This window comes from Paroedura picta, chromosome 10, assembly GCF_049243985.1.
Source record: "Paroedura picta isolate Pp20150507F chromosome 10, Ppicta_v3.0, whole genome shotgun sequence".
NCBI classification, from domain to species: Eukaryota; Metazoa; Chordata; class Lepidosauria; order Squamata; family Gekkonidae; genus Paroedura; species Paroedura picta.
Window position 1 is genome coordinate 74532395 of NC_135378.1, and position 27541 is coordinate 74559935.

At 42.3% G+C, this 27541-nt stretch overlaps 1 protein-coding gene across 8 annotated transcripts in view; it reads right to left on the reverse strand.

Moving 5' to 3' along the window:
• The window catches only part of GRID2 (glutamate ionotropic receptor delta type subunit 2), an 857916-nt gene that overhangs the window by 368516 nt on the left and 461859 nt on the right, over positions 1 to 27541 (reverse strand). For all 8 annotated transcript variants that reach the window (XR_013224929.1, XM_077300873.1, XM_077300872.1 and 5 more), the window contains one exon: positions 11650 to 11855. Coding sequence is in view for 7 of the 8 variants with exons in the window: in XM_077300873.1 (XP_077156988.1) it covers positions 11650 to 11855 (206 nt within the window). In the remaining variant the exon portion in view is untranslated. The remainder of the gene's footprint in view (positions 1 to 11649; positions 11856 to 27541) is intronic.

Sequence of the window (27541 nt, forward strand, 5' to 3'; positions counted from 1 at the left end):
GTTATTACTGTTATCACCTGTTACTATATGTTATCTGTATCTTTTCCTGTTTCCTGTAAACCCCCCTGAGCCCTCGGGGAGGGTGGTATATAAATATAATAATAAATAAATGAATAGAGGTAGATTCTAAATTGCCTTTCACTGAACTGATCCATTGGTCCATTAAGGTCAGTCTTGTCTACTCAAACTAGAGCAGTTCTCCAAAGTCTTAGTCTGAAGTCTTTCACACTTCCTACTACCAGATACTTCTGAGGATACTGAGGATTGAACCTGGGAACTTCTGCATACGAAAGGACGGTCTACCACTGAGCCATGTCCCTCTCCCCAAAATGTATTCAATCAGAGTGTAATCTACTGATGAAGGGGATTCTCCTAAGCTAGTCACTTTAAAAAAAAGAAATTCCCTTATTTTATCATAAAGTAATAAAAAATAGCTCATGCACACAATACATTTATTTGGCATAAAATAAAAATAGCTGTGGTTGCCAACTTATAACAACTTGTGTAAAAACAAAAACAAACAAAAATACCTGAATATATATATATAAAGGTAAAGGTATCCCCTGTGCAAGCACGGAGTCATGTCTGACCCTTGGGGTGATGTCCTCTAGCGTTTTCATGGCAGACTCAATATGGGGTGGTTTGCTAGTGCCTTCCCCAGTCATTACCACTTACCCCCCAGCAAGCTGGGTACTTATTTTACCGACCTCGGAAGGATGGAAGGCTGAGTCAACCTTGAGCCGGCTGCTGCGATCGAACTCCCAGCCTCATGGGCAAAGCTTTCAGACTGCATGTCTGCTGCCTTAGCACTCTGCTCCACAAGAGGCTCTGAATATATATATATAGTCAGGGGCTTTACGCACCGGGATCTTTGTTGCAAATTGGTCACTGAATGAAAAATCGCCATTTAAAGTAGTGGAATTCGTCGATATGCATACCTGCCTTTGTAGTGGAATCCAGTTGCGGTTTGTAGCGTTTCCCACAGGCTTCCGGTCTCGGCAGAAATCGCTAGAAAGGAAGCGCTATTGCCAAGCTCGTCCCGCCCCTGGCCGTCAAGCAGCCAATGGGCAGCCGTTAGCATGCTCCCAAACAGCCCCTTTCCCTTTAAGAAAGGTTTAAAAAAAAAAAAAACAGACCCATAGCAACGGATCTGGGTAGATTCGTTGCAACGGAGAGACCCATACAGCTGCCTGGTGTGTTTGAGCTGTCGTTTGATCGTTTGATCATTGCCACGCTTCCTCCGAGTGTAAACCCCCCCCCTCTCATGGCCCGATTTTCGGCTGAATGAATGTTTAAAAAATAAAGGGAAAATACTTCTGCAAACGTGCTTTTCTGTGGTTTGTGCTTAGTGACTAAAGGGGAGGGACTGAAGCCGGGGAAGCCTCTAAACAGAAAGAGGCTCGCTGGTGCGTTTATCCCCGCTCGGTCCGAGAAAAAAAAAATGGCGAACAGTTCGCCGGAAGTTTGGAGGACAGGCTCAGGAGGAGGGACTTTGAAGAAACCGCAACAATGTTAACGCACAGGTCTTTATCGCTAGTGTTGCAGATTGGTTGCAAGAGTGTATTGCTTTCCAGAGGGTGAATCCACTTTTTGGGATTCCCCTGAAAGCGCTACAACGAAGCGCTTTTTGCGGATCGGTTTCAGGAGTGTTGCAGATTGTCAACGACGTTGTGCGTTATTGCAAATCAGTAGCGTTTTCAATTAGCAACCATTGTGCTATTTTGAAGGCGTGCAAAAAGGCTCCCATAGTTATACAGTAAGAATGATAATTCAGGACAGTACACTAACTATCTATCTGCACTCTGCTGACTTTGGAATGATGAGAGACTAAATTTTTCAAATATTTCCATAACTACTAGAAAGCTGAAAACTGATATAAAATTGAGCCAGTGGATTACCGGGATTAATAGGATTCCTGATTACTAGGATTATATTCAAACAGGACATTTATTACATTTGATAATTAAAACAGAGAACACCAAGCCCTCTTTATAGCAGCAGGTAGCACTCAAGTACAAAGGATGCCAATCTGAGCATGGGGTAGAAAGTTTGGCTGTGGAAATTCTGAGATCTTTTCCACATGCTCCAGTTACTCTTGATTTTCTTGGGAGTCTGCCTACAAGGACTGGAATTGGCTTGGGCAGTATTCTTCTTCTTTTTTTTTTATAGAAAGTTTTTATTTTATTTTCCAGAGTTGAAGACAGTGAGATACATGCAATCTACATTGTTAATACAGAAAAGGAGAGCTATACTCTTCATTTGATACACTTGGTTCCCCATTTTTAATCCCTTTTGTAAATAGTTCAGGTAAGGGCCCCATTGTTCTTGAAAGGCCTCTTAGTGTCAGTTTGGCTATCTTGGTAAGATCAGCTAGTTTATTCACCCAGTCTTCTGTCGAGGGTAGTTCTTACGTTTTCCATTTCTTGGCCAATTCTAGTTTTGTTGCCGTCGTCGCATAGAAGAAGAAGCTCTGTATGTGGGTTAGGAAGCACTGTGGAAAAACATTTTGGTTCCCTGTTTCAATCTTAAAAACCCTCTTCTCTCCATTTAAGATTATAGACTGGCTACAATATTATGGACTTTTACCCAAAGCTTATAGACTTTTTATAGACTTTTTCACGTTTTCACCACATTTAAAAAGAGAAGTCTACTTTGTTACCATCATTTCAACATTTGTTTGCATAGTTTCTGATAGTTTTAACAATCATAAACAGTTTATACTTAACATAGTCCTAGAGCCCTCCACATTTTCACTAGAAAAAGGGAAAAAGGAAAAAAAAAATAAGCCTGCTTAGTTGTACGGAAAGAAGAGAAACAAATATATATAAGTATACATTGTTAATACCAGAAATAATAAAATGGAGTCTTCATTAATTAATAGAAAAGATTTTTCGTTAGTTATATATACACCTCCTCAGTTAGAAACCTTCTTTTAGTTATGCTTTAAATTTAGGCTGAAAGTCACTACATAGATATGCTAGATAATTCAAATTCAGCTATCATAGGAAATCTAAAACCCCACACTATAATGTAAGCCCATTCCATTAGGTGTCTCCTTTTAGTTATGCTTTGATTTTGGGCTGGTAGCCACTGCGAAATTAGGTTTAATAATACAAATTCAGCTTACTTAAAAGATCTTAGTCCCCAGATTAACTTTTTAACTAGTTATATTGCCTATATGGCTACATAAAGGAGGTAAAAGAGGAAAGGAATTTCGACCACTGTGTTGCATTTCCATTCCCCAAGCTTCTTAAGGAGGTCTCATTTCGAGGCTTATTACGTCTTGTGGCTCCCGTTGACTAATGTTCTGTCCTATTGGTCTTTGGCTGGGAAAGTACAGTTGTAGTCTTTCCCTCGGAGTATACATCGATAAATCTTGAAGCAGTTGTACCTCCTGGACTCCAATATCAGTACAGATGTTTTTCCATGAAGCTCCTTTCAATCGATTGCTTTCACCGCAGATCCATATATCTTTCTTGTGTATTGGTGCTTTGGAGTGGCTGTATATCTTCTCAGGTAGGGTGTCCTTATCTGAGCTGCAAGACTCTGACATCCCTTTTTCCATCTCCATAATTTCAGATTCCTCTTCTGCTGGTAATTTTCCATCTTGTTTAGAGCTATCATCAGCCACTACTATTGGTTCATCATTCCTGTTAGAGACTTCTTCCTTAATGCCTTTAAACTCCATGAGCATATTTTTAAGTGAACCATTTAAAGATTCTTTCAGGTCTTGTGTTTGTTTATCTAGAAGATATGCAAATTTTTTAAACGAAAACATGTTCCAGGTTTGGAATTTTGTTAGACTTAATCAATTATGCATATGTTGTTTCCAAAATATATTTGCAATTTTGCAAATAGCCAGTAGAGGTCCTACAGAGTCCTAACGAAAGCAACAGTCTGTTTTTAATTAAAGGAATGTCTCTAAAGCTTAGTTCTCGCGAGATTCCACGGCTCTAATCTCTCTTATCTTCGAAGACAAAAAACAGATACAATAAGAGCTGTTACTTATTAGTTTGAGTTGATTTAAGTCCTTCTTCTGCTTAGAAAAGAAAATTAGCCTGCCTCAAAATGAGGTGGCATCAAGCAGAGCCAGAAACGGGGGGAAAAGTAAGGACGGAGAAGCGGAAAAGCACTTGCATCTCTGCGTTGATTAATGACTCAGTATCTTGGAATTTGGCAGCTTCACCCCCTCAGTGGTAATAAATAGTCCTGTCACTCTGGCTTGTTTGGATTAGCGAGAGCAACTCTCCACGCCGAGAGTTCATTCCAGGGAAGAAGGTGCCGAGGGAAACCCCACTCACTGTTTGTAGGCTCGATCTGATGTCTGCCAGATGTTTTCACTCCGGAGTTGTGGTGAGTCGAAGGTCTTGCTGGGAGGTATCCAATTAGCTTTGTAGATTAAAATAAGCTTTGTAGATTGCAGAGTTGAAAAAGGAGGAAAAGGAAAAAAGATTTTAAGATGGCGGACGGCGCTTGCTGGACCCTGTGCACACTGAGCTTACGTTCCAGTGGGAGATTAATTTCCCTGCGGAACAGAGAGGCCCCAGAGATTCACAAGGAATTCCTGAGAAGATTTATGGGTGGGTTGGCGTACCCAAAACCCGATTCTGTCAATCACAGCAGCGATTGACCCTCAGTGGAACAGGAGCTCGAAGTATTCGAGCTATCCAAGTGCCATGGCTCCGCCTTCTCTCGGGCAGTATTCTTCTGAACGTCTGGCCTCCCTGTGCATTTTTACAGTTATAGAATCAGGTTTTTTTCTTCCACTTGTGGCTTATGGGAGAGGAGGGGTAGGTAATTCTAAGTTGCTTTGAGACTCCTTTGGGTAGCAAAAAGAGGTAGAACAAAAAAAAAACAGCTCTAAATCCTAAATAGTGTGTATTTTCAAGGGCGGGTGCTATCATCTGTGTCACTACCAGTGGTGTCACAACACCTTCATTAAAAAACATACCCTAAATATCCATATAACCCTGTCGTTTATTTATTTTTATATATTTATATTTATATACCGCCCTCCCCCTGAAGGCTCAGGGTGGTTTACAGAGAACAGGAAACAGGTACAGATAACTTAAGGAAACACATGAGACAACAGAAATAACAATATAGCAATAATAACTCCAACATGATAACAACAGTAATAATATGATAGAACTGCAAAGGAGCCTCAGCTCAACTCTTACTGGGACCCAGTGCGTTAGGCAGATTAGTGGCAGTCATATAGGACGCGGGGGGGCCTGAGGGCCAATTGGAAGCGATGGTCCGGGTCAACCTCAACCAAATGCCTGGTGGAGGAGCTCCCTTTTGCAGGCCCTACGGAACTGTTTGGGTTGTAATGATAGTTTAAACTGCTTCTCTGAATCCCCAGCTTTCATTTTATAGGGAAAAGTAAGTCTCTGGCCGAGGGATCCCCAAACTTTTAGAGTCTGTGCACACATTTGGAATACTGACAAAAGGTGATGGACGCAAATACAAAATTGCTGTCATGGGAGGTGCAACCAGCTACACATAGGAAGAAAAAATACAAGGAAGTAATTGACTACTCGGAAAAAGCACAGAGAAAGAATAAGACTAAAGCAGTGTGGGGGTCAGAACATTTTGGTGGTCATTCATTCACATGGAAACCATAAGTCAGATGCAACTTGATAGTAGTTAACACACACACATGAATTCAAGACCTTCAAAATATGCCTATGATTAACATCCTTGCTCAGGTCTTGGAATGCCCAAGGCTTCTTTTACTGAATTGATCCATCTCATGCTGGATCATCCTCTTTTCCTATTAGATTATGTTCATGGTTTTGAAAATTTTCCCATAACCCTTTTTGGACAATTCAGTAATTTATGGCAGTGTGTTCACTATTGTCTATTGTCTATCAGCTTCCAAGGTCAGCTCCATCATGTTTATTCAAGGGGGGAAAGTGCTGTGAAAGCTCCTGAGATGCATTTTCTCCCTTTGTTCATATATAGCTGGCCAATTTTAACCTGAACTCTGTTCTGAGAAGATCACACATGAAAGGCTTTCATTCCTTTGAGCATCTCCAGTATGCCAACTATATTATTTCTAAAAGTCTGGGTTAAAATTGAAGCTTGTGGGAGGTTGCTTTCATCACAGGCTTGATTGCAACTGGAGGAAAGCTGAATTATCCATCTGCATTGCATTCCCCCAGTTCTTTTGTTCCCTTCTAGCTTTAACATTTTTCTAATTCAGTACACTGTTTCATTGTCCTAGCATTCATGTTTTAACTTCTGGGGATTCCCTCCTCCCCTATCCATAATTGCAATGATAAATATCACGTCCCATCTACTAGAGCATGAAATTGCTGACACAAATTATGTGTGCGTATGTGCGCACATGTCCTGGGTGACATGAGGCCAGTCACCAGCTCAGTTATAAATTCCTTCTCTTTATGTGTATGTGTGTATAAATACACGTACACATAAACACATACATATTGTGTATAGCTGCAAAGAAGAGTTGGTGTTTATATGCCACTTTTCTCTACCCGAAGGATTCTCAAAGCGGCTTATAGTTGCCTTCCCTCTCCTCTCCCTAAAACAGACACCTGGCGAGGGAGGTGAGGCTGAGAGAGCCTTAATATTACTGCTCAATCAGAACAGCTTTATCAGGGCTGTGGCAAGCCCAAAGTCACCCAGCTGGCGAGGGAGATGATGCTGAGGGAGCCTTGATATTACTGAAGAAGAGTTGGTTCTTATATGCCCTTTTTCTCTACCAGAAGGAGTCTCAAAGCGGCTTACATTTGCCTTCCCTTGCCTCTCCCCACAACAAGTCAGAACCGGCCATAAAAGGGGGAACACAATAATTTGGGAGATTCCCAGTTACACGTGCAAAAGGTTACTAGAAAATGCTTAACTAAGCTTATGTGATTCATATTAAAATCTCCTCCACACATCAAATTCCCTGCCCCACACACTATCATTATTGTATAGTAGTGGGTGGGGAAAAGATAAGTTGATCGGAAAGACTGTGAGCTAAAGTATCCTAACCAATGGTTGAAATGGAAAGGGACCTGATGGACGGTATAAAATTAGATGTTTGATTTTTGCTTGTTGAGCTAGCTTATGGATGGCTTTGCTCCTCATATTAAACGCCTTTGATATGATAAGGGAGAATAAAAAAAAGTAAGAAACCCTTCAAACTAATTAGCTTCTTTGCATAAAAAGATATCAAAACACTACAGTTGTGCTCTTTACAACCATTTCCCCCCTATTATTTATTTTGTCTAAATGAGGGCACACAGAAGGACAAACACAGATCTTAATCCAAGTTCACAAAGATAGGACATTTTTAACATAAAAGTATTTGACAGAGGAAATACACTCCTTCCTTTAAGCAAGGAGAGCCCACATGTTCAGTCTGGTGACTAAGGGAAGAACCTGAGTTATTGCAAAGTGATCCTTTAAGCCTTAAACCCAATATCAGCTATTGTGAAGACAACTGTGTGGGTGCCTCTTGGCAGAGCTGCAAAGCACAGCCAATGAAAAGAAAGAAAATCCGCTTATTATTAACAAAGATAACATACAATAGGACATATTGTACTGCATTCACTGTCGTGAAAGAGGTTACCAGTGATGCCAATAAATCAGGAAAGGATAACACTCTTCCTCCAAGGAGTGCAGTGGAGAACAAAGAAAGGTCTTGTAAATGGTATTAATGAGCAAAGTCAGTCCTTAAGTGATTTAAGGAATGAAAGAGAAGTTAAAAGAGGGGACAATGTCAGTTAAGAAGACCTAATGTTTACCTTCTAAAAAGAACTGTAGTTGTAACCGTGCTCAATTAAGACAAGCCGGGGGAATCCGATCCTCTCCCTTTGCTTACTTGCTGTACCGTCCACTCACTTCCCTGCAGTGCTGCTGCCTCTGCCTGCCAGATTTTGGAGGTAGCTGGCAACAAGGGCTTGTTCACCAGGACCGTTTATGCACTGGGAACTTCACTGCCCCAGCTCCCATGCAGGAGCACAAATCAGGGGCGGATAGGCGCACCATGCCAAATGCTCCCAAATGTATGGTGCAGGAAGTGGTGGGGCCACCTGCCACGACTAAAACTCCAGCCTGCAGCCCAGCATGAAACCTCCAGTGCATAAATGGTCCAGGTCACGTCCTCCTCTAAAGGCTTGGGCCATGAGACACTGGCGCTGGCTTCTTCTGCCCTACAATGCCACTACAAGGACCCAGCATATATTTGTGGGGAAGGGGGAATGTCTGCTTGTCTCTCCCCCAACTCTTTGCGACTCTGTCTCTTGTGTACCCCGCCATTTTCAGTTTCTTTACTTTGTCCATACAAACACAGTCCACATTCCGGTGTTTGCAGGGATTTGAATCTCTTCTATTTTTAACAGTTTGGATTTTTCTACAAACCTGGAGGATCCCCCAGGTGTGTATATGGCCTCAATCCATAGCTGAAGCCATGTTGAGAATTATCTATATTTTATTTCTTCATTTAAAATTCAACTTGTAGAACCACCCCTCTCAGCCCAGCCATCTCGGGGCGGTGTACATCATATTAAAATTAAAATAATAAGATAAAAAACACCATAAAATAGATCAGTAAAGAAAAACAGTAGAATCACCTGTGTATCCTTATTAGCAGCCTTATTACCACCATAACATTAGCTATGTTTGTCAGAGTATGGATGTTACAAGGTAGAGCATGGGGGGGGGATTCTGAGATGTTACTGGCCTCAACCAAATGCCCGGTGGAAGAGCTTCGTCTTATAATTCATATATTCAGTTAGCAATGTGTGGTCCCCATCTTCAGATATCTAAATCCGTGGAAGGGGGCCACATAAATAATAAAGAGATTTTGCTGCAAACTCGGGGAACCAAGTTTAACAAAAAAGTTGAGAAAGGCTAGGTTAGAGGGACAGACCATCACTGGGGACACCCATATACAACACATTTTGACATGAATCTCACTGGGTGACCTTGGGACAATCACTCTCTATCAACATAACTCCTAGCACAGGCTTGTCATGAGGTTAAACAGCGTCAACCTGAGCACCCAGGATAACAAATGGGACAAAGCCCTAATAAACTTGTGGGATGTATTTTATTTAATGAGTCATGAAATGATGAAGCCTGTTCAGGAAATACAAAAGACAGCCAAAATTCTGGCTTTTCCAGCAGTGAATACATGCCCACTTATCTATTCTATACCACTGGAGACAGAGTTGCAAAGAACATTAAGGAAGCACAGGATTATTTTTATAATCCTGTTCCCCGAAGGCTAAAGATCTGGTTTCAAGTCTGGTTTAAAGTCTTAAACAACGACGGCTTTGTTTTAATTTCAATATCTTTCCATGTTATCAGACCACCAAGATTGGTGCTGAATAGTGATTCTGAAGGAAAGGCAGCATAACACGCCATCCAATACACAGAAGCTACCATTCAGCCGATCTAAACATTCTGTTTCCTTCCCGGTATTTTTTTCTCCTTCTTCTAATGTATTAACATAATCTCAAAAGCCAAACATGAACTCTTAAATACTAATTAACTGATTCCACTGACTCCATTGATTAATCAGCTGAAGCTGCTTTAAGTTCGTTAACCAAACAATACAGCTTGCAGCCATATTCCTGAAATGCCTTTCCTGTGTGTCTTCATTTTCGTGACCTTAATTTCTTCAGCACAACTGAGCAAATGTTTCTAAATGTGTCTACTCACATATGTAATTCTTTAACAACTATTTATCAACACGCTAGTAGCTATCTCCTATAATAACATTCTACATATCTGCAAGCAAACCACCTCCTTTGTCATTCAGCTGCTATGGATAGGAAAGGTACTATTAGAATTCTGAAAATCATTCCTATGGGATAGGAATATATGCGCAGTAAAGTCACAACCAACTTATGACGACCCCAACAAGAGGCTTTCAGGAAGCAGAGATGTTTTGCCTCTGTTTTTAGGTTGTCTTTGGTGGCCTCCTATCTAAGTACCCCCCCGCTCGCTAAGTTTGTGAGAACTGATGAGATTGGGCTATACCAGGGGTAGTCAAACTGCGGCCCCCCAGATGTCCATGGACTACAATAGCATTTGCTGGCAGGGGCTCGTGGGAATTGTAGTCCATGGACATCTGGAGGGCCACAGTTTGACTACCCCTGGGCTATACCATACTGCCTTCCCTCCTATCTCACTTGAACAGAAATGCCTCATATTTCCACAAAAAATAAACTATAAGGAAGAGGACCGCTCCATGCAGAGAAAAGGATTACGGTAACAGAATCTGCCTCTGCCTTCCCCACAAATTAGATATTGAAAATTTTGAGAACAAAATGATAGAGAGCAACACAGAAGAATACAGAACATCCTCACCATTTGGTAGGTATCGTGCTAGTACCAAAGTTAATGATTCTTAGATTATTTTAATCATCCATACGGGAGTTCATTGACATGGAAGCAATGAGACCGAAACTCAGGGGAGGAGCTACAGGCGGCAGGCACATTGTTTTGTACCTAAATAAATTACCAGCTTTACTGTTTCTTACATTTTTCATTAAATGCTGAGGACATGATTTTCTCATATGGCCCTTCCCAGGAAACTGATATTTAATTCTCCATTCCTTTTTTTTAAGCTCATGCCAATAAAGTACAACTATAAAATAAATGTGAAGGAATATATCAGACAGGTAATTAAAGCAGACGATAACCATAAAAACTAATGAGTTTTGAAGCAAATTATGTTATGGAGTCTGAATATCTTACTCATTAGAATACAAGCATACTCTCCTGAGGACGCCATAATATGAACCTTGTATTCATAATATGTCATAATATGTTGCGCATATACATACACTAGCAGAAAAGCCCATTATATCCACTCCCCCTCCCGCTGCCCCAACAACTCTACCAGGGCCTAGCAAGGCCGTGATTGGAGCTGCTCGGGGCAGCAGGAGCGCTGACAGGGGCTCCATCCCCTCATTGGCCCACAGACCCAGGCCCTCCGGTGTCCCTCTCAGCTCCTGCTTACTGGGCTGGAACTTCTTCCAAATGGAAGAAGTTGGAGGGGAATGTGACCAGGGATGGGACATCCTTCCTGATTGACTGTTTATTGGACGGATGGCCAATCAGGAATGGGACATCTGGGACAGCTGACCTGATTGGTGGTTAGGTGGTAAGTTCCAGACCCTCCCAACAACCCTTACCAGCTTTATTAATGGCTAAAGATATTTATCTCTATAGAAGACTGTTGACGATACTACTGTATACAGTACATACTATCTTGATGGAAGCAGAGCTTTTCCACTAGTACCAGCACCAACACCTTTTTATGAAATGAACACTGACTTTTAAGTATAATCATACTATGTAATATCTGAATATTAATGCTTAAGCCAGGGGCCTCCAAACATGTTGAGTTTGTGACCAGCTTTGGAATTGCTCTGTTTACTGGGTGTCCCATCCTGTCAATTGGTTTGACTTGCTCTGTGAAATCTGCCTTGAGTCTCAGTGAGCAAGGCAGACTAGAAATAGCACAAACAAACCAAACAACAACAGAGAGGAAAAAGAAGTAAATTGGTATGACGTCTTCTTTAAGCAATCACAACACAGCAATGTAATCGAAAAACGGATAACCTGCAAAACAAAGCTGCGTTTAAGTAACATGGATTGTTGGGTGATGTTCACACTTACCTCAGCAATGAAAGACTTGGCTGTTGATGGGTTCATTACCAGAATGGCCCGCCTCAGAGTATCCCGGTAACGGTTCAGCTCCTCTATCCGCATGGTGGCAAAAAGCCCTGTGATCATTTTATTGATGTTGTTCTCTACCTTCTGCAGTGCTACATCCATTCCCTGCTGAGATACTTTGTCCAGAAACTCTTGTATTCCACGGATATCTGGGAAGACCAAAAGACCATCAAAATGTTAATTAGCATATAGAAAGAATACAAAAAAAACTTATTTGGGGAGGGGCATTCTGCCTCATGTCAAGCACTACCCCCTGAACATTAACTTAATATTCATCGGACGTGTTCCTCAGCTATGCTTGCAACATGTCCTAAAGTGCTAATTTGTGAGAGGGAATTTGTATGCATTAGATGGTTCTTTTCAAAACAATCAAAAATCATATTTAATTTTTTCTTGGTGGTCCTCCTTTTTTGCTCATCATTTTCCAGATTCTGACTAACCCTATGGAGCACCAAAAATAACAGTATAACACTTGCTGAGAAGAGGGCAGTAAGTTATCAGAATGTAATATACGGTTGCTTTTATTTGCCTCCTCAGAGACAGCCTGGAAATCACACTATGCCAGGAACACGCCTGTCATCAATTGGACTAGGGTGTTTAACTCAGTAATGTAGAAAGTTAGCAACAAGGACACCCATATCACCTACTTGCAATAAACAAATGACAATTTGGAAAGAGCAAACCAGAGAGACTAAAGGTCCAACCTAAGAGGGCTGAAAGAAGCCCGTGAGGTAAAAATTCCAGAGTCCTGGAGGAGGAAAAGAGCTGTAATATTCATTTACACACCATAATAGTCAGTGTGGGGGAAAGTATAGAGAAGGAAGAGACTCGTCTGCTTCAGGTCAATATTGTCTACTCAGATTGGTAGCAGCTCTCCATGGTGTCAGGTACAGGCCCTTTGTATCACCTAGTCTAAGGTGACCAGATTGTCCAACTTTTAGAGGGACATCTGGGGGCACCTGGCAAATTGTACCCATGTTGAAAGTAAAACATATTTATTACAATACTATTTTTGCGTTCTATGCATTCTATGAAAATTTTTGTTGCTCCATATAGACCAAATTTTTAATCAAGAACCCCTCCAGTCAATGGTGTCCCGCTTTACCAATGTTAAAATCTGGTCACCTTAACCTAGTGCCTCATCATTTCTCTGCTGGAGATGTCAGGGACTGAACCTGAAACCTGCTGCATGATGATGATGATTGATGATGATGATGATAAACATTATTTTGTATCTCGCCCTTCCTAGATAGCTCAGGGCAGGTAACAGCATGGGTTAAAACAGTCAATTATTTAGAAACAGCATAATCATTAAAACATCTATTTATATTCCATCACCCTCTCCAATAAAACTTTGTCTGAGTGTGGGGGTGGGGGTGGTGGATTCTAGATCTTTCTTGGAGAGGTAAGTCTTCCATTTCAGCATGCCAAGCAGATTCTCTACCACTGAGCCACGTCCCCTCCCAAATCACAGTGTTCTGTGTTGTTGGATATGAGAGTCATTATCTGGTTTTAGTAACAATAAAAATGGTGGCATGTGGCCATGGGCTCTGACCTGGATGGCCCAGGCAAGCCCAATCTCAGCAGATTTGGGAAGATAAGCAGCGTTAGTGTATGAATGGGAGACCCCCAAGAAATTCCAGGGTTGTTATGCATAGAAAGACAATGGTAAATGACCTCTGTTAGTCTGTTGCCTTGAAAACACTGAGGGAACACTACTACAGATCGCTGAGAGTTCCTTGCAAGCTGTTCTAAATTTCTACAGGAAGAACAGGATATGCACACATGTTATCATCACTATCACTTAACATCAAAATTTGAAGCATGCACTCCCTACCTGAATGGCCCTGTTTGGAGATGTGTCGCCAATAGAGAACACTCTGCCAATGAAAGCCAATCAGTTCAACTTGCACTCTCCCAATGAGATTCAATCAGTTCAAATCCAACTGTGCCAGTGAGGACCAATCAGTTCAAATTGTACTCTACCAGTGAGGGCCAATCAGTTCAAATTGCATGCCAGCAACTCACTCCTTACCTGATTTGCCCTCTCTGGGGGGGGGGGGGGTGCCACCAATTGGGAGAGAGCATTTTCTCAATTAGGGCCAATCAGTTCAAACTGCATGCAGATGACTTACTCCCTACCTGATTGGCCCTCCCTGGATGTGTGTCACCAATAGGGAGAGATCACTCTGCCGATAAGGGCCAAACATGGGGCTTATTTGTCCTCTTTTTCTTCTGCCTGCTGCTTGCTGGGTGGAAGAGGTCCTGGCCTCCCTGAAAAGCTACCCCATCTTTAGCCTCTTCCCACTCTCCATCTCTCCCAGGTAAAGGAAGGTAAGCCTGATCTCTGTCACCTGGAGAGCAGTTTTAATCCCAAGGGATTTCCAACCCTACTCCAATGCAATGGTCAAACCTTCTATCTTGAGGTACTTTTCTCCACATCAGCTACCCCGAGGCAGAACCCCTAAACATCTACCACAGGGCCTCTGTGGAGGATGGCAGCGCATACTGTGAAGCTCACATTCAGTTTAAACAGAGCACAAACGGACTGGAAAGGCAGGATAAAAAAAGAGGTAGAAAACGAAGCCGCCTAAAATAAATAAATAAATGCCAATAGATTAGGATGATCGCCACCTGCAATTTGCAAATCTGATTTAAAATGAAATATCGTAATGAGCTGGAGCCCAAGGGAGGCAATGGACTTTACTTGAGGAATCAAGGGATGTAATTGCTGTATTTAGACCCAGATAGCAAGTTTGAAGCGGTACTAAGGATGGCTTAACACTGCTAAAATGTGTGCTCATTCTATAAATATACTTCCAAAAGATAGTCAGTGATGCTTAATTGCAGCTCCTATTTAATGTCTAAATCAGGGAAATTAAATTCACCCTAATCAGTGCTGTTAGAGGTCTTTTTGGCACTTCAAGGCCAATTTAAAAAGCAACACAATTATCTGAACTGCTGCAAATGTGCCTGATTTTAAGTGCACCATAAAAATATATGCTCTTGCTTTAACCCTGATATATATATAAATATATATGAACATGTTTATACATGCAGTCTTGGAGATCCATCTGAAAAAGTAGATCCAGCTGAACCATTGAAGTAGCATAAGTACATTCCAGTTCACACGTTACAGTGTATCCACGTAGAATATATGCACACTAAATACTTGATCTTTTAAACATATGTTTTGAGTCACTCCCCAGCTACATTCAAAGCATGTACAATGGAAGGTGTGATTGACACACCACGTTTATCCCTGGTTTTGTTTGTACCATGAATGTGTGTTGTATTTTTATGCACATTCATGTAGATCAGGGGTAGTCAAATTGCGGCCCTCCAGATGTCTATGGACTACAATTCCCATGAGCCCCCTGGCAAGGGCTCATAGGAATTGTAGTCCATGGACATCTGGAGGGCCGCAGTTTGACTACCCTGATGTAGCTTGTATACGTCTTCACTGTAACCCCAGAAGTAGGATCTCCAGGTCTCAGCTGGAGGCTGGCTTCCCTGCCACTTTTCAGGGATGTCAGACTCCAGGTGAGACCTGGAGAATCCCTTGAATGAACACTCATCTCCAGACTGCAGAGATCTGGAGGAAAAAGCTACTTGGGACAGGGATGGCACTATCTATACTGTAGAACAGCATTCTGCACTGTTTTCCAAGCAGTAAATAGGGGATTCATACCCCCCATGGACTTTTCTGGCTTTAAACTGAGTGATGCATCACAATATACAGAATGAGTTGTTTACCGATTGATGTGAGTCTTGCTTAGACTCACACCATCTTTTTACCTTCATACGCTGAAATCTCTTAACATAAGCAACACTTCCACCCAGAGCACAAACCCACAAAGAAGCCCTGAAGAAATTAATGGTAGCCCTGGAAGAACTCAGTTAATTTAACATGATATTAGCCCAGTGGATGCCACGGCTATTTTCCCGCCCCTAGCAGTTATTCCCCTGTTGTTAAAGCCTGCCATCCAAGGGAATCCCAGACGTATCAGACAATCTGTCACTGGTCATGAAAAATGACCAGGCAACAACAGCCAGTGAACAACCACGAGGGTCAAACATGTTCATCCAAACTTATGAAAAATGAATCAGTCAGTCCGCATTCACAATGAATAAGCTGCCCAGCTGTGGAGGAGGAGATCATACTCCTTGATAAAGGCAGCAGAACACGGCCAGGTTTTTCTAAACCTTCCCAGGTTTTTCTAAACCTGATGGAAAACTACGTGGTCATTCAACTATAGAGCCATCAAACCACCATTAAGAAATGCAATTATATAAGCCACAAAGCATTGTCCTTCCCTGTTCTGCTTTTGGGAATCTCAAATCACTCAATTAAAGGGGGAATAAGGTCTGAAAATATCCTGTGGCTGATTTACACAAAAGACTGCTTTGTCTCCACCACTGATGGAGCACGATGCTGTGGTAACAAATGGCACTGTCCAAATTCTTATCAATGGTGCTTTTCGAGCCTCCTGCAGTCATCCTTCTGTGCACAGTGATAGCGGCAGGGACAGGGAAGACCTTCAGTCTTCCACAGGCCAGGCTGAACCTGCTGCCCTCATCCCCATGAGGATGCCAGCCCTGCCTCGGAATGGGACCACAAACTGCAGGTCAGCCATTCTCAGCCTCGGGTAGTGCCACAGCTCTCTTCTCTGCATTATTTTTAGCTTTCTTGTAAATGCCATCAACTGCTTTGCTCAGCTGGAGTCACCCAATGTGGATTTTAGCCTTTAAAAAAAAAGTCATCATGAAACAGTAAAAATATGGTGACTAGTCCCTCCCCTTTTTTGTGGTAAAGAAGGAGGAGCTGTTTTTTTTTGCACCCTGCTTTTACTGCCCACAAAAGTTTCAAAGCAGCTTACAGTCACCTACCCTTGCTCTCCCCAATACAGACACCCTGCGAGGTAGGTGAGGCTGCGAGAGCTCTGAGAGAACTGTCTGGCCCAAGGTCACCCAGCTGGGCTGCATGTGGAAGAGTGGGGAATCAAACCTGATGTTCCCAAGATCGTCACAGGGCCGTGGAAGAAAATCCCATGGTATTATATCCTAGAATCAGCCAGTTTCTATTTCTTCTACTATATATGAGCCTGCTGAGATGCTATTGCTCATTTTCTGTACAGGTAGCACCAAATGAGTATTTTGAGAGCAATTAAAGGGTCATCCTAAGCGCGACAGAACTGCAAAGCTGTCTGCTCCTAAGGCACAAGGTTTTTCCAGTCGGCGCCATAGTTAGGCTCCTCCCTTGGTTTTATTGTGTCACTGTTTTCATTGTGGATTTTGCCAGCTCCTCTAAACCAAGAAAAACTCCAACCAGCAAAGCATTATGGATGGTGGATGAATTGTCTGCTCTTTTCCACCAGCTTTTTGCCCTAGACTGTGTGATGTTCCTTTGCCACGTACTGGCTTCTCCCAAAGGCCAAACAGTTTATTCCCTGTCTCATTTAGTTGACTGTTCTGATTCAGTATGTGTAAACTGCCTTGAGTCCCTGTGACAAAGGTGGAGTATGAATAATACAAATCAGTAACTAATTTATTTATTTAAATATTTATGCCCTGCCTTTCCTCTTGAAACAAGGCAGCTCTAAGCATAATTAAAACCAGGGATGGCAGTTCCCAGGTGGGACCTGGGGATCCCCAGAATTACAGGTCATCTCCAGGCTAAAGAGATCAGTTCCCCTGAAGAAAATGGCTGCTTCAGAGAGTGGACTACATAACATTATACTCCACTGAGGTCTCTCCATACCCTAAATCCCACCCACTCCCAGCACCACCCCCAAAGTCTCCAGGTGTTTTCCAACCCAAAGTTTGAAACCCCAATAAAAGCATTACAAAACAGAACATCAAATAACACCTACTGTAAGAGCCCTCCTTCCATAAGAGCCTTGCTGTTCATATGCCATCAGTATCCCTAGCAAACAAACAAGGCCTACAATTCCTCCTGAAGCTGTCCAGGGAAGGGGCTCCCTGTATCTATTAGGGGAACTCATTCCACAGTGGCAGCTGCAATGGAAAAGGCTTATACTCGAGTGCACTACCCTGAGTGCAGGCACAGCCAGCAGGTAGTAGCCTACGAACTGTAGATCAGGGGTAGTCAACCTGTAGTCCTCCAGATGTTCATGGACTACAATTCATGGCATATAAGAACCAACTCTTCTTCTTCTACTACTACAATTCCCATGAGCCCCTGGCTGAGTTTGCTGGCTGGGGCTCATGGGAATTGTAGTCCATGAACATCTGGAAGGCCACAGGTTGACTACCCCTGCTGTAGATGTTACTTGGAAGCTTACAGAAGGAGACTAATTGCACACCTGGTGAGATTCTTGAGACCAATCCCTAGCCTGGTCTGTCCCTGAAAACAAGGCCTTATGGAGCACAACCCTAATTACCACATACTTAGTTGGAAGTTACAGGGATGTAAATGAAACTAACTTTCAAGGAAAATGTGCTTAGACTGTCAGGGCCAGTTTACAGATTATACTCACAACCATTGCAACATCCAGGTTATATGAAACAACCTGATCGTTCTCTGCAATAGCAGAGATAGTAGCATCTGACCCAGAGACTCCTGTCTGCCTCCCAAGAATAGCTGCCATTATTTAGTGTTGACTGATTTATTTACTTTATGGATGGATAGCCTGCCTTTTTCCCCAGTGGGGACTCACAGCAGCTTTCACCTTTCTCCTCTCCTCCATATGACTTTCAACACAGCATTGTGAAGTATGTTAGATTAAGAGTGTGTGATTGGCCGGTGAGCTTCCTTGGCAAAACAGGGGTTTGAACCTGGGTCTCTCATATCGTACCCCGACACTCTACACTACTCCTGATGTGCATGAAATCGATCATTTGAACTGCCCCTGAAAAGCAGTAGCTGTATTCTCAGAGGACGACTTAGTCATAATCTTCAAAAAGGTACTTGTCTGTTCTCTGATCCTCTTTAATAGAAAGCGCAAGACAGCAAATGTTGACAAAAGGTTTCGAGTGACAAGGAGGAAGAAAATTCTTGTAGACTGTTTTTGAACCAAGAGGCTAAAGTCACTGAAACGATTATCTGTGAATTATTCCCTTGGCTCCTTTGTAGATACATAGCTTCCTCAGCTTTATGACAAGAACCACCTTGGCACTAGAAGATAGATGGGTATTTGCTTCTTATTTCTATGAGCTGGTTAGACAAATGCAATAATTGTTCCAGGTGCTAAATCACAGATGGATTTACTTCGTGCCCCTAAAGTCACTTTGATGCACTCATCAGCAAGCAACATCTGGAGAAACAGAGGTGTTTCAGAAAACCCTTAAATCTGTTAAACTATCTTTGGGACAGTGAACCAGGCCAGGCAACTTATATAGATCTTATTTACTACGGTGTTTACCTATATAGTTAGTTTATTTTGATGCTTTTATTGGTGGAGTTTTAACACTGTCAATTACCCCATAAAACCTCCTGCTTTAACTCCCTGAGAATAAGATATCCCACTGTTCAAAATCTGTATATTCAGATATCTTTGAGAAGCAAATTAGTAGTTTTCTAGTTTAAGACTCTTCCCTACGACACTCAGAGGAGCTTACACTCAAGGATGAAAAATCTGCTCCAGATCACCAGTCCCAGAGAAGTGAAACTGGCTTCAACCAGAGCTGGGGCCTTCTCTGCCTGGTGGAATGTTCTCCAAAGTGAGATCAAGGCCCTGCAGGACTTAAAAGCAGTTCTGCAGGGCCTGTAAGACAGGCCTGTTTCACCAGGTCTATGGTTGAGGCCTATAGAAACATCATCAAGATTGACCTCCCTATGTAAACAATAACATCTGGATGTCATATAGTAAATTGCATCTCAGCACTTTATTCTGGGAGCCTGCCAAGCTGCTGATCATGATATATCAGCTGCTTAACATGTTTTTCTCCCCTCCCCTTCCCTGGCAGTACCTGAGAAGGCAGGGGGCAGGAGGCATTTAAAGGGTGTGCCAAGTGGCTGATCTTGTTGGCCATTTCATCACTGGAGCTGTTTCCTGTGGCCACCATTTTGTTGTTAGTGCTCACCAGCTTGTGTCACAATTCCAAAGTTGCCACCAGCTCAAAAAGAAGAAGAAGAAGAGTTGGTTTTTATATGCCACTTTTCTCTACCCAAAGGAGTCTCCAAGCGGCTTATAGTTGCCCTTCCCTTTCCTCTCCCCACAACAGACACCCTGTGAGGGAGGTGAGGCTGAGAGAGCCCTGATATCACTGCTTGGTCAGAACAGTTTTATCAGTGCCGTGGCGAGCCCAAAGTCACCCAGCTGGCTGCATGTGGGGAAGTGCAGAATCGAACATGGCAAGCCAGATTAGAAGTCTGCACTCCTAACTACTACAACAAAAGGCTGGGGACCCTTGTGTTAGACGTACTATTAATCACAAATTCAATAAATTATAAACCCTAGTAAATTTAGAATTCAGGGAGGGGGTGGAAGAATTTGGGTTCGCCCATGTCCATCTGACTCATAATGAGGTGCCTAACTTGGTTAAGTTTCCTCAGCCAGTGCCAAAGGATGAGGCCATGGCAGGGAGCAATGATACGGGTGTCTAAAAGAGATGGACTTAGACCAGACTTTGTTTCACTGGCTAGCATGCCTGACAATTTACTTATGGTATTGTAGTACTTGTAGTATTGTTAGTCCTATTCTTATATTACATCTATTTTTTACCCCAAATCAATGTGAAAAGAAAATCACAGCTGACTGCGAGTATCTCAGAATTATAGCTATATAACTATTGCACAGGTTCATGACAATCCTTGGATTGGAATCCAAGACGCATTCAAATACAATGCGCAGCATCACAATTACTACCAATAAATTAAGGTCACTAACTTACAGCCACCTGAAGTCAGGACAAATCTAAGAGTGAAGCGCAGTTATAGCCAGTGTTTGTCTAGAACGGAGGAGCTGGCTAAGACCGACCTTATTCTCTACCCAGCATATTGTGAAGAAAAATGGTGGATTAGAGCAGGGGTAGTCAACCTGTGGTCCTCCAGATGTCCATGGACTACAATTCCCTACATACTCATGGGAATTGTAGTCCATGGACATCTGGAGGACCACAGGTTGACTACCCCTGGATTAGAGAACCGTGTATGCTGTCCTGACCTCTTGCAAGAACTGTGGGATAGAATGTAATAATAGTAGACAGCAACACGAGGAAACCATATTAGAAGCCAGGCTATGCTTGAAACAACATTTTGATCAAGCCAATTAAAAGCACAGACCCAGGTCAAAGAAAGGTCAAGTTCAACGATATGGTACAAGGTTGTTTTTTTTTTTTTTGCCAATCTCAAGTGCCAATTTTAAACATTTAGTGTTTAGCAAGCTCCATGCCTGTCATAGTTGCCAACAATGCGAAATAACTCTAGACCTTGTCAAGACTGGTTCATTTCACTACCGGAAAATAGTTTGGCAAAAGACATTAAGTTCATTCCTGTGCATGCCAAACTTAGAAGGAACCCCTACTGAGTTCATTCGCACTTACTGCAGAATGAGCGCGCTTGGAATGCGTAATGCGCACCATGACATTAGAGCACCAGGCAAAACACTGATTTCAAAACAGCCTAATCCCTGTCTCTTTCTTCCTGCCAATAGTCTATCATGTTGTTTCCCCCTGAGTGTTTAGAAAATGGCAAGGCTGGATGATGATGTTCCAGACTGTCTTGACCGGTTCATTTAACAGTTTTGAGTGTTCAGCTGCTATTTCTTTTCTTGGTCCTTGGCATTAGGGCATTTTGAAAACTGTATGGTTTTTTTTTTTAATTTTAAAATAGTTTTCCAAATGCTTGCGTAATTCAGGACTGAACAGATTACCAAATGCCTCCTCCCAGCCTTCAAAATCTACTGGGTGTTCTCCTACCACAGCTAGAGTTCCTCCAAGGAGCCTTCTTCTACCATAAATGGAGAAAGGAAGGCCACTGAAGGTGTGGGAAGGCTTCAAACTTTGCTAAGTGGAGTGATATAGAATAGGGTTGTGAGCTTTGGCCACCGAAGCAGCCGTTAGAGCCCGAAGTGGGCAGCACTGTGGTGTGGGAGAGGCGGCGCCAGCATGCCAGTTGGCACATGAATGCATGTGCAATGCTGTGGTGCTGGCCACTTTGGCCTCGAACGGCTGCTTTGGCAGCCGTAGTGCACAGTCCAGAAAATGTAAGTCTCTGTGATAGCAATTGCCTTTCTCCACCCCACTGTAAACAATTGAAGGATATCACTGACAAGGACAGATTTCCTGTCCATTATATTGTCTCAAAAATACGTATAGAATATAGAACAATGCATAGTCAAGTTAGCAGGGAATGAGAAATCAGACAAAGTATATTCCCCAAGAAAGGATTCTGCTTCATTCATTCAACAGAGAATGTTTCTGCCTGTCTTAACACCAATAAAACATAAAGACTAAATATTTTCAAGCGGTGAAAAGATCTGTCTTTTAACCAGAAACCTGCAGAATACCTGCACTGTTAAAATGGCACAACATCCACTATTCAGTTTTTTTTCTCCATAACTGATTCCTTTCTTTGTGAAGAATTTACTGGGGATGCAAAGAGTATGCCTTCCGATTTGTTCTTAGCCAGCCTAACTCGAGAGCAAGAAGCCTAGTGGAGAAAAGACTTTTGAAAAGCCAGTCCTTTTTGCTTCTTTAAAAAGTAGTAGGGGCCAGCATGGTGTAGTTCAGGGGTAGTCAACCTGTGGTCCTCCAGATATCCATGGTCTACAATTCCCATGAGCCCCTGCCAGCAAATGCAGGCAGGGGCTCATGGGAATTGTAGTCCATGGACATCTGGAGGACCACAGGTTGACTACCCCTGGTTGTAGTGGATAAGAGCAGCACACTCTGAGCTGCTGGTTGTAGTGGATAAGAGCAGCACACTCTGAGCTGGAAAAAATGAGCTTGATCTCCCAGTCTTTCACATGATGCTTGCTTGGGCCAGTCACAGTTCTCTCAGAACTCTCTCAGCCTCACCTACCTTACAAGGTGCCTATTGTGGGGAGATAGATTCAATTGGGGAGCCATGTTGGCCTGAAGTAGCAGAACAAATTTAGAGCTCAGAGGCACCTTTAGGACCGACACATTTCTATTCAAGGTATGAGCTTTTGTGTGCACGTACACAACCTCAAAAAATACTTTGGCCACCTCATGAGAAGGAAGGACTCCCTGGAGAAGAGCCTAATGCTGGGAGCAATTGAGGGCAAAAGAAGAAGGGGACGACAGAGGATGAGGAGGCTGGATGGAGTCACTGAAGCAGTAGGTGCAAACTTAAATGGACTCTGGGGAATGATAGAGGACAGGAAGGTATGGAGGATCATTGTCCATGGGATTGTGATGGGTTGGACACGACTTCGCACCTAACAACAATAACAACATCACCTCAGATCCAATATGAAGAAATGGAAGTAATCAGCTCGTACTTCTAGGCAATGTGAGGGTAAATCAACATACAGCATAATGAAAATGGTTAACAGATACCAGAGATAAATGGGGGGGGGGGGGTGGACAGCAATTTGGATTTGTTTGTGTTCACTTGAGATTGAATTGCTCAAGAAATATCCTGGGTTCAATAAATGTCTCCATTAAGAAACATCTTTATTCTGTTCATTGTGTTATCCATGGAATATGTTTATTCTCCAGGTTCATCCTGTACAATGAATCACAGGCAAACAACAGCAAGGCAAGGGAAATTTGAAAGGACAAATTTCTAGGGGATTGCATCCTAATTGGTTAAAAGAGACAGTCAGTAGTTAGTTATCAGTAATTCATGCTGAAAATTCATGCAATTTACTTTTTGAAAATAGGGCTGGGATTCAGAGACCCATGTCCATGCCAAGGAAGTAGCTGATTCTGACACCTGGTAGAGCATCTCTCTGGAAGTTTGTGCTGCCTGTATTTATTTTTGCATCACTTTCTCCCCAATGGGAGAACTTTTCCTTAGGTGTCACATTGTATATCATTAGTGTATATGGGACAAAATAAAAGGATAAGTTCAAGGAAACCATTATGAGAAAACAATGCCTGTCATAGATTAGTCATTTGTTTGAGAGGGACCATTTTAAATCAATTTATAGAATCATACAGTTGGAAGTTTCTCCTTATTCTTCTACTCCTATGCGTAACAGCCTTCCATTTAATACTCTCCTGTGTTCGGTGCTCCTGTGTTTGTTTTGATAACTTTCCCTCCTCCTGCACTTGCTCTCTCAAGAGTGCTTTATGAGTTCTGTCCAAGAACTCTTCACCATCCCTATATGTTGCAGTGTATTCAAATGTTCCTCTAATCTCTGTACCTTCTCCTCTAGCAGAGCCACTAATTTACACTTGCTGCATGTGTAAAAGCCTTTTCCCCAAGGTCAAAAGACAAAAATGGCACAGACTGAACATGTCACTACCTCAAATTGTAAAATGTACAACTCAATGGGAATGCTGGAGGATTGAGCCAGGGTCTGCATAGACCAATTCATCTCAATTTCCTGAACAAAGTATGCCTTAGGAAGTAATTACCAAGACGATGGATGGATGGATGGATGGATGGATGGATGGATGGATGGATGGATGGATGGATGGATGGATGGGTGGGTGGGTGGATGGATATGTTGGCACTTTATTAACTTTATATTTTACATGTATACTCTGATTTTTATTAGTTGATCTCTACTGTCACCCAAAATAAAACGTTTATTTGAATGTGCCCCATCAACAAAGATCTCGCTTATCTCTGGGTCTGAAGCGATCTTTCAGAATAATTTTCCTTTCAGATAACTAATTAGAACATATATGCAAATGATAACTTCTTTCAAAAGCTTATTTTTTCTTTGTTGGAAAGAGAATTTAACATTGACTGAAGTCTTCTATCAACCAGAAATAATAGGGACAGTTCTCCGTCCCCTCAATAAATCAAATGAATAGGTCCAGTTGCACTCAAAAAGAATTTGGACTACTTCATGGAGCAGAACGGAATGCAAATAACATTTTGCCTTGCAGAAATATATAATTCCAAATACAAATTATGCTCTGTCACTCCTCTAATGAAAGGCAATCATTGATAGCTAAGATAAAAGTCAAATGCAATTCCAGTGTGTTGAACTTAAAACCTATGACACTGATAAATGGATATGTAAATGAATGCAGCCTCTTGGTATGATATGAAGTATCTGGATTAGCATGCTGTTTATTCTGGATTCTAGCCCAGTTTTGTTGTAGCAAGAATGATCATAAACATCAATGGCCTGTTTTTGTTTTGTTTTTTTCATCCAGCAAGGCAATGGCTAGAGATAATTTCAGTAATGCAAACTAAATATTTCCTTTTAAAATGGTGACATGAAATAATTTGGGCAAGGAAATGGATTCTTTCTAATAAATGCATAAACAATTCTTCTGATCACTCAGATACTCAGTTATTTATTAATTTAAAGACTCCTCACGCACACTGAAAATTTCATTCTACTTCCTGGGTCTCAGGGGTTGACTGGCCTGGAGGGCCTCCAGGGCTGGTCCATAACATTTGTTGGGCAGGCACAAGCCAGCAGCCCAAATCCTACATGGAGCACCTTCTTAATTAAAAGCCCGAACGGGGAAAAAAAGGGTTTGGCCTGTCTCCTAAAAGGGTAGTGTAGACACCAGATGGTCAGCACTCTACAGGTGAGTAGCCACTGCTGAATAAAGCTACCTCTTTCATCTCTAGATGGGGCACAGAACACAGAGCTTGTGAGGAAGGTCTTGGCTAGTGGGATGGAGGCTTGAAGTACCCAGCATGTTCAGAGAGGGGGGATCTGATGCAAAATGGATGAGGTTACATTTCTGCCATCCATTCTCCAGCTATTGCTGTTGCTACAGGCACTATTTTCAGGGAAAGACAAAGGCATTTGGGAATTAAAAGTGATGGGTGTTATACCTTACCAAGCAAGGAAGACCTGATTAAGCCAAGGATAAAGCACCACACTCAACAATAATCAGTCCACTGTGTGAAAATAAAGACATGTCTAAATGTAAAGACAACCAGCAGAATTCTATGAACCTGCTAACAATGGGGGGAAACTCTGTTGGTACTCCCTGTATTTATTTTTGCATCATTTTCTCCCCAATGGGAAACCAAAGCAGCTTACATTGTCATTCTCCCCTCTTCCATTTAATTCTCTTCCCAATAATGCTAGGAAGCCAATTCCGCATGGGTGGAAAAAGCTGGGAGGGTGCTCACATGGAAGCGAGGCTAATCCGTGCTTCCACATGACAGCACCGCTGGGCTGACCCCCTCTCTGGCCTGATGCACGTTAGGCTTATCTTGCCCCACTTTACAGGAACACGGATATATTCTGTGTTCCTTTAAGTGCTTTGGGGGTCAATGAAGCCTAGCCCAACAGAGGCCCATGGGGACATAAAATGCCCTACGTGGTGCTTCACATTGCCATAGGACTGAATGGGCCATTTCTTTTTCTTTTTTTGCAGGAAGGTGGGATTGCATTCTCATACAATTCCACCTTTCTGCAAAACAATCCCCCACAGTGGAACCCTTCTGCCGTAGCTGCATCCCCCACAGGGACACAAGAAGTGGAGGACTGGGTCCACCACCGAAATGTGTCCCCAAGAAACGGTGGAGCATGCTGCTCTGGCAGCAGTCTGGCATGGCCACCACCATGCAGAATGGCCCTGAATGAGGTTAGGCTGAGACAGACAGACTGGCCGAAGTGAGCTTTCATGGTAGAGGAAGCTTTTCACAGCCCCCTGGATCCTACTCCTACACCACCCTGGTTCTCCGCAAACTGTGTTCAGAAGAAGTTCTCAAGGAATGGGACTGATCCACTTGCTCATGGTGTGACAGCCAGCAAAGGAGAATATGGTTTATAAAGAACCACTTTAAATTCTGAGCTTCATTAAAACTTTAAAAGATCAGCAAAGAATGAATTTGTAGCAGAAGGAAAGCAATGGCATTTTTTGTTAATATCTAAGTGCTAAACTTCTTTAGGTTACATTAAATATTAAAGTAAATTTAGCATAGTATTGCTTTATTATGTAATTTGTATTTTTACATTGAGTTTAAAAGTATCTCTTTGCATGCTTTAAAAATGCCATTTTGAGTTTAGTTTTTCTCTCACTGAAAATTCATTAAAAAAAGAAAAGCACCGCGAAGAAGACTTCTAGAAATTTGAAACTAAGCTAGCTTGGCACCCTGGGAGTTATAGTTAGTCAAACAAATGGATCGTATTTTGGTTACGAATCAGACATCTCCCCAATGTGTTGGGGAAATAAGTCTTAGCTGGGGTTTAGAAGTGAGAGTATCTTGCCATAGGAATAGTGCCAATCCCAAGGGAACTCCAGAGGAGTACAGCTTCCAAAGGGCCCCAAGATGAGCCAGGCCCTTCATAAGGCAAAGGGAATGCAGCCAAGGAGGACATGTTGGTTCTTGCACCTGAGGTTGAATGGAGCAGAATCAGGACACAGGTGGAGAAAAGGGGGGAAAGATTTCTTCCCTCTGCATCTGAGGCCAGTGGGAGAGCACAGAGTGTCTCCTTCTGGCAAGGATTTGTCTGAATCAGGTATATCTTCTTCATAATGGACCAAAATGTCAGACACTGGAACTGTGACAGAGAATCATGTCTTTGTTGTCTGTTCTTGAACTGATTTCCTTTTTGTCCATTCTTCTGGAAATCGCATTTCTCTTGTGAGATGAAGATTCCAAATGATGGTTGCATCCTTTGCCAATCTCATAAATGAGAACACAAGTGAAAAATGGAGATCAGCCACAGATGCTAAGTAGACTCTGGCTACAAACCAGCTCTTAATGACTCTCATCTTTTACGACTTGATATTGTACAAGTGACAATGTGTG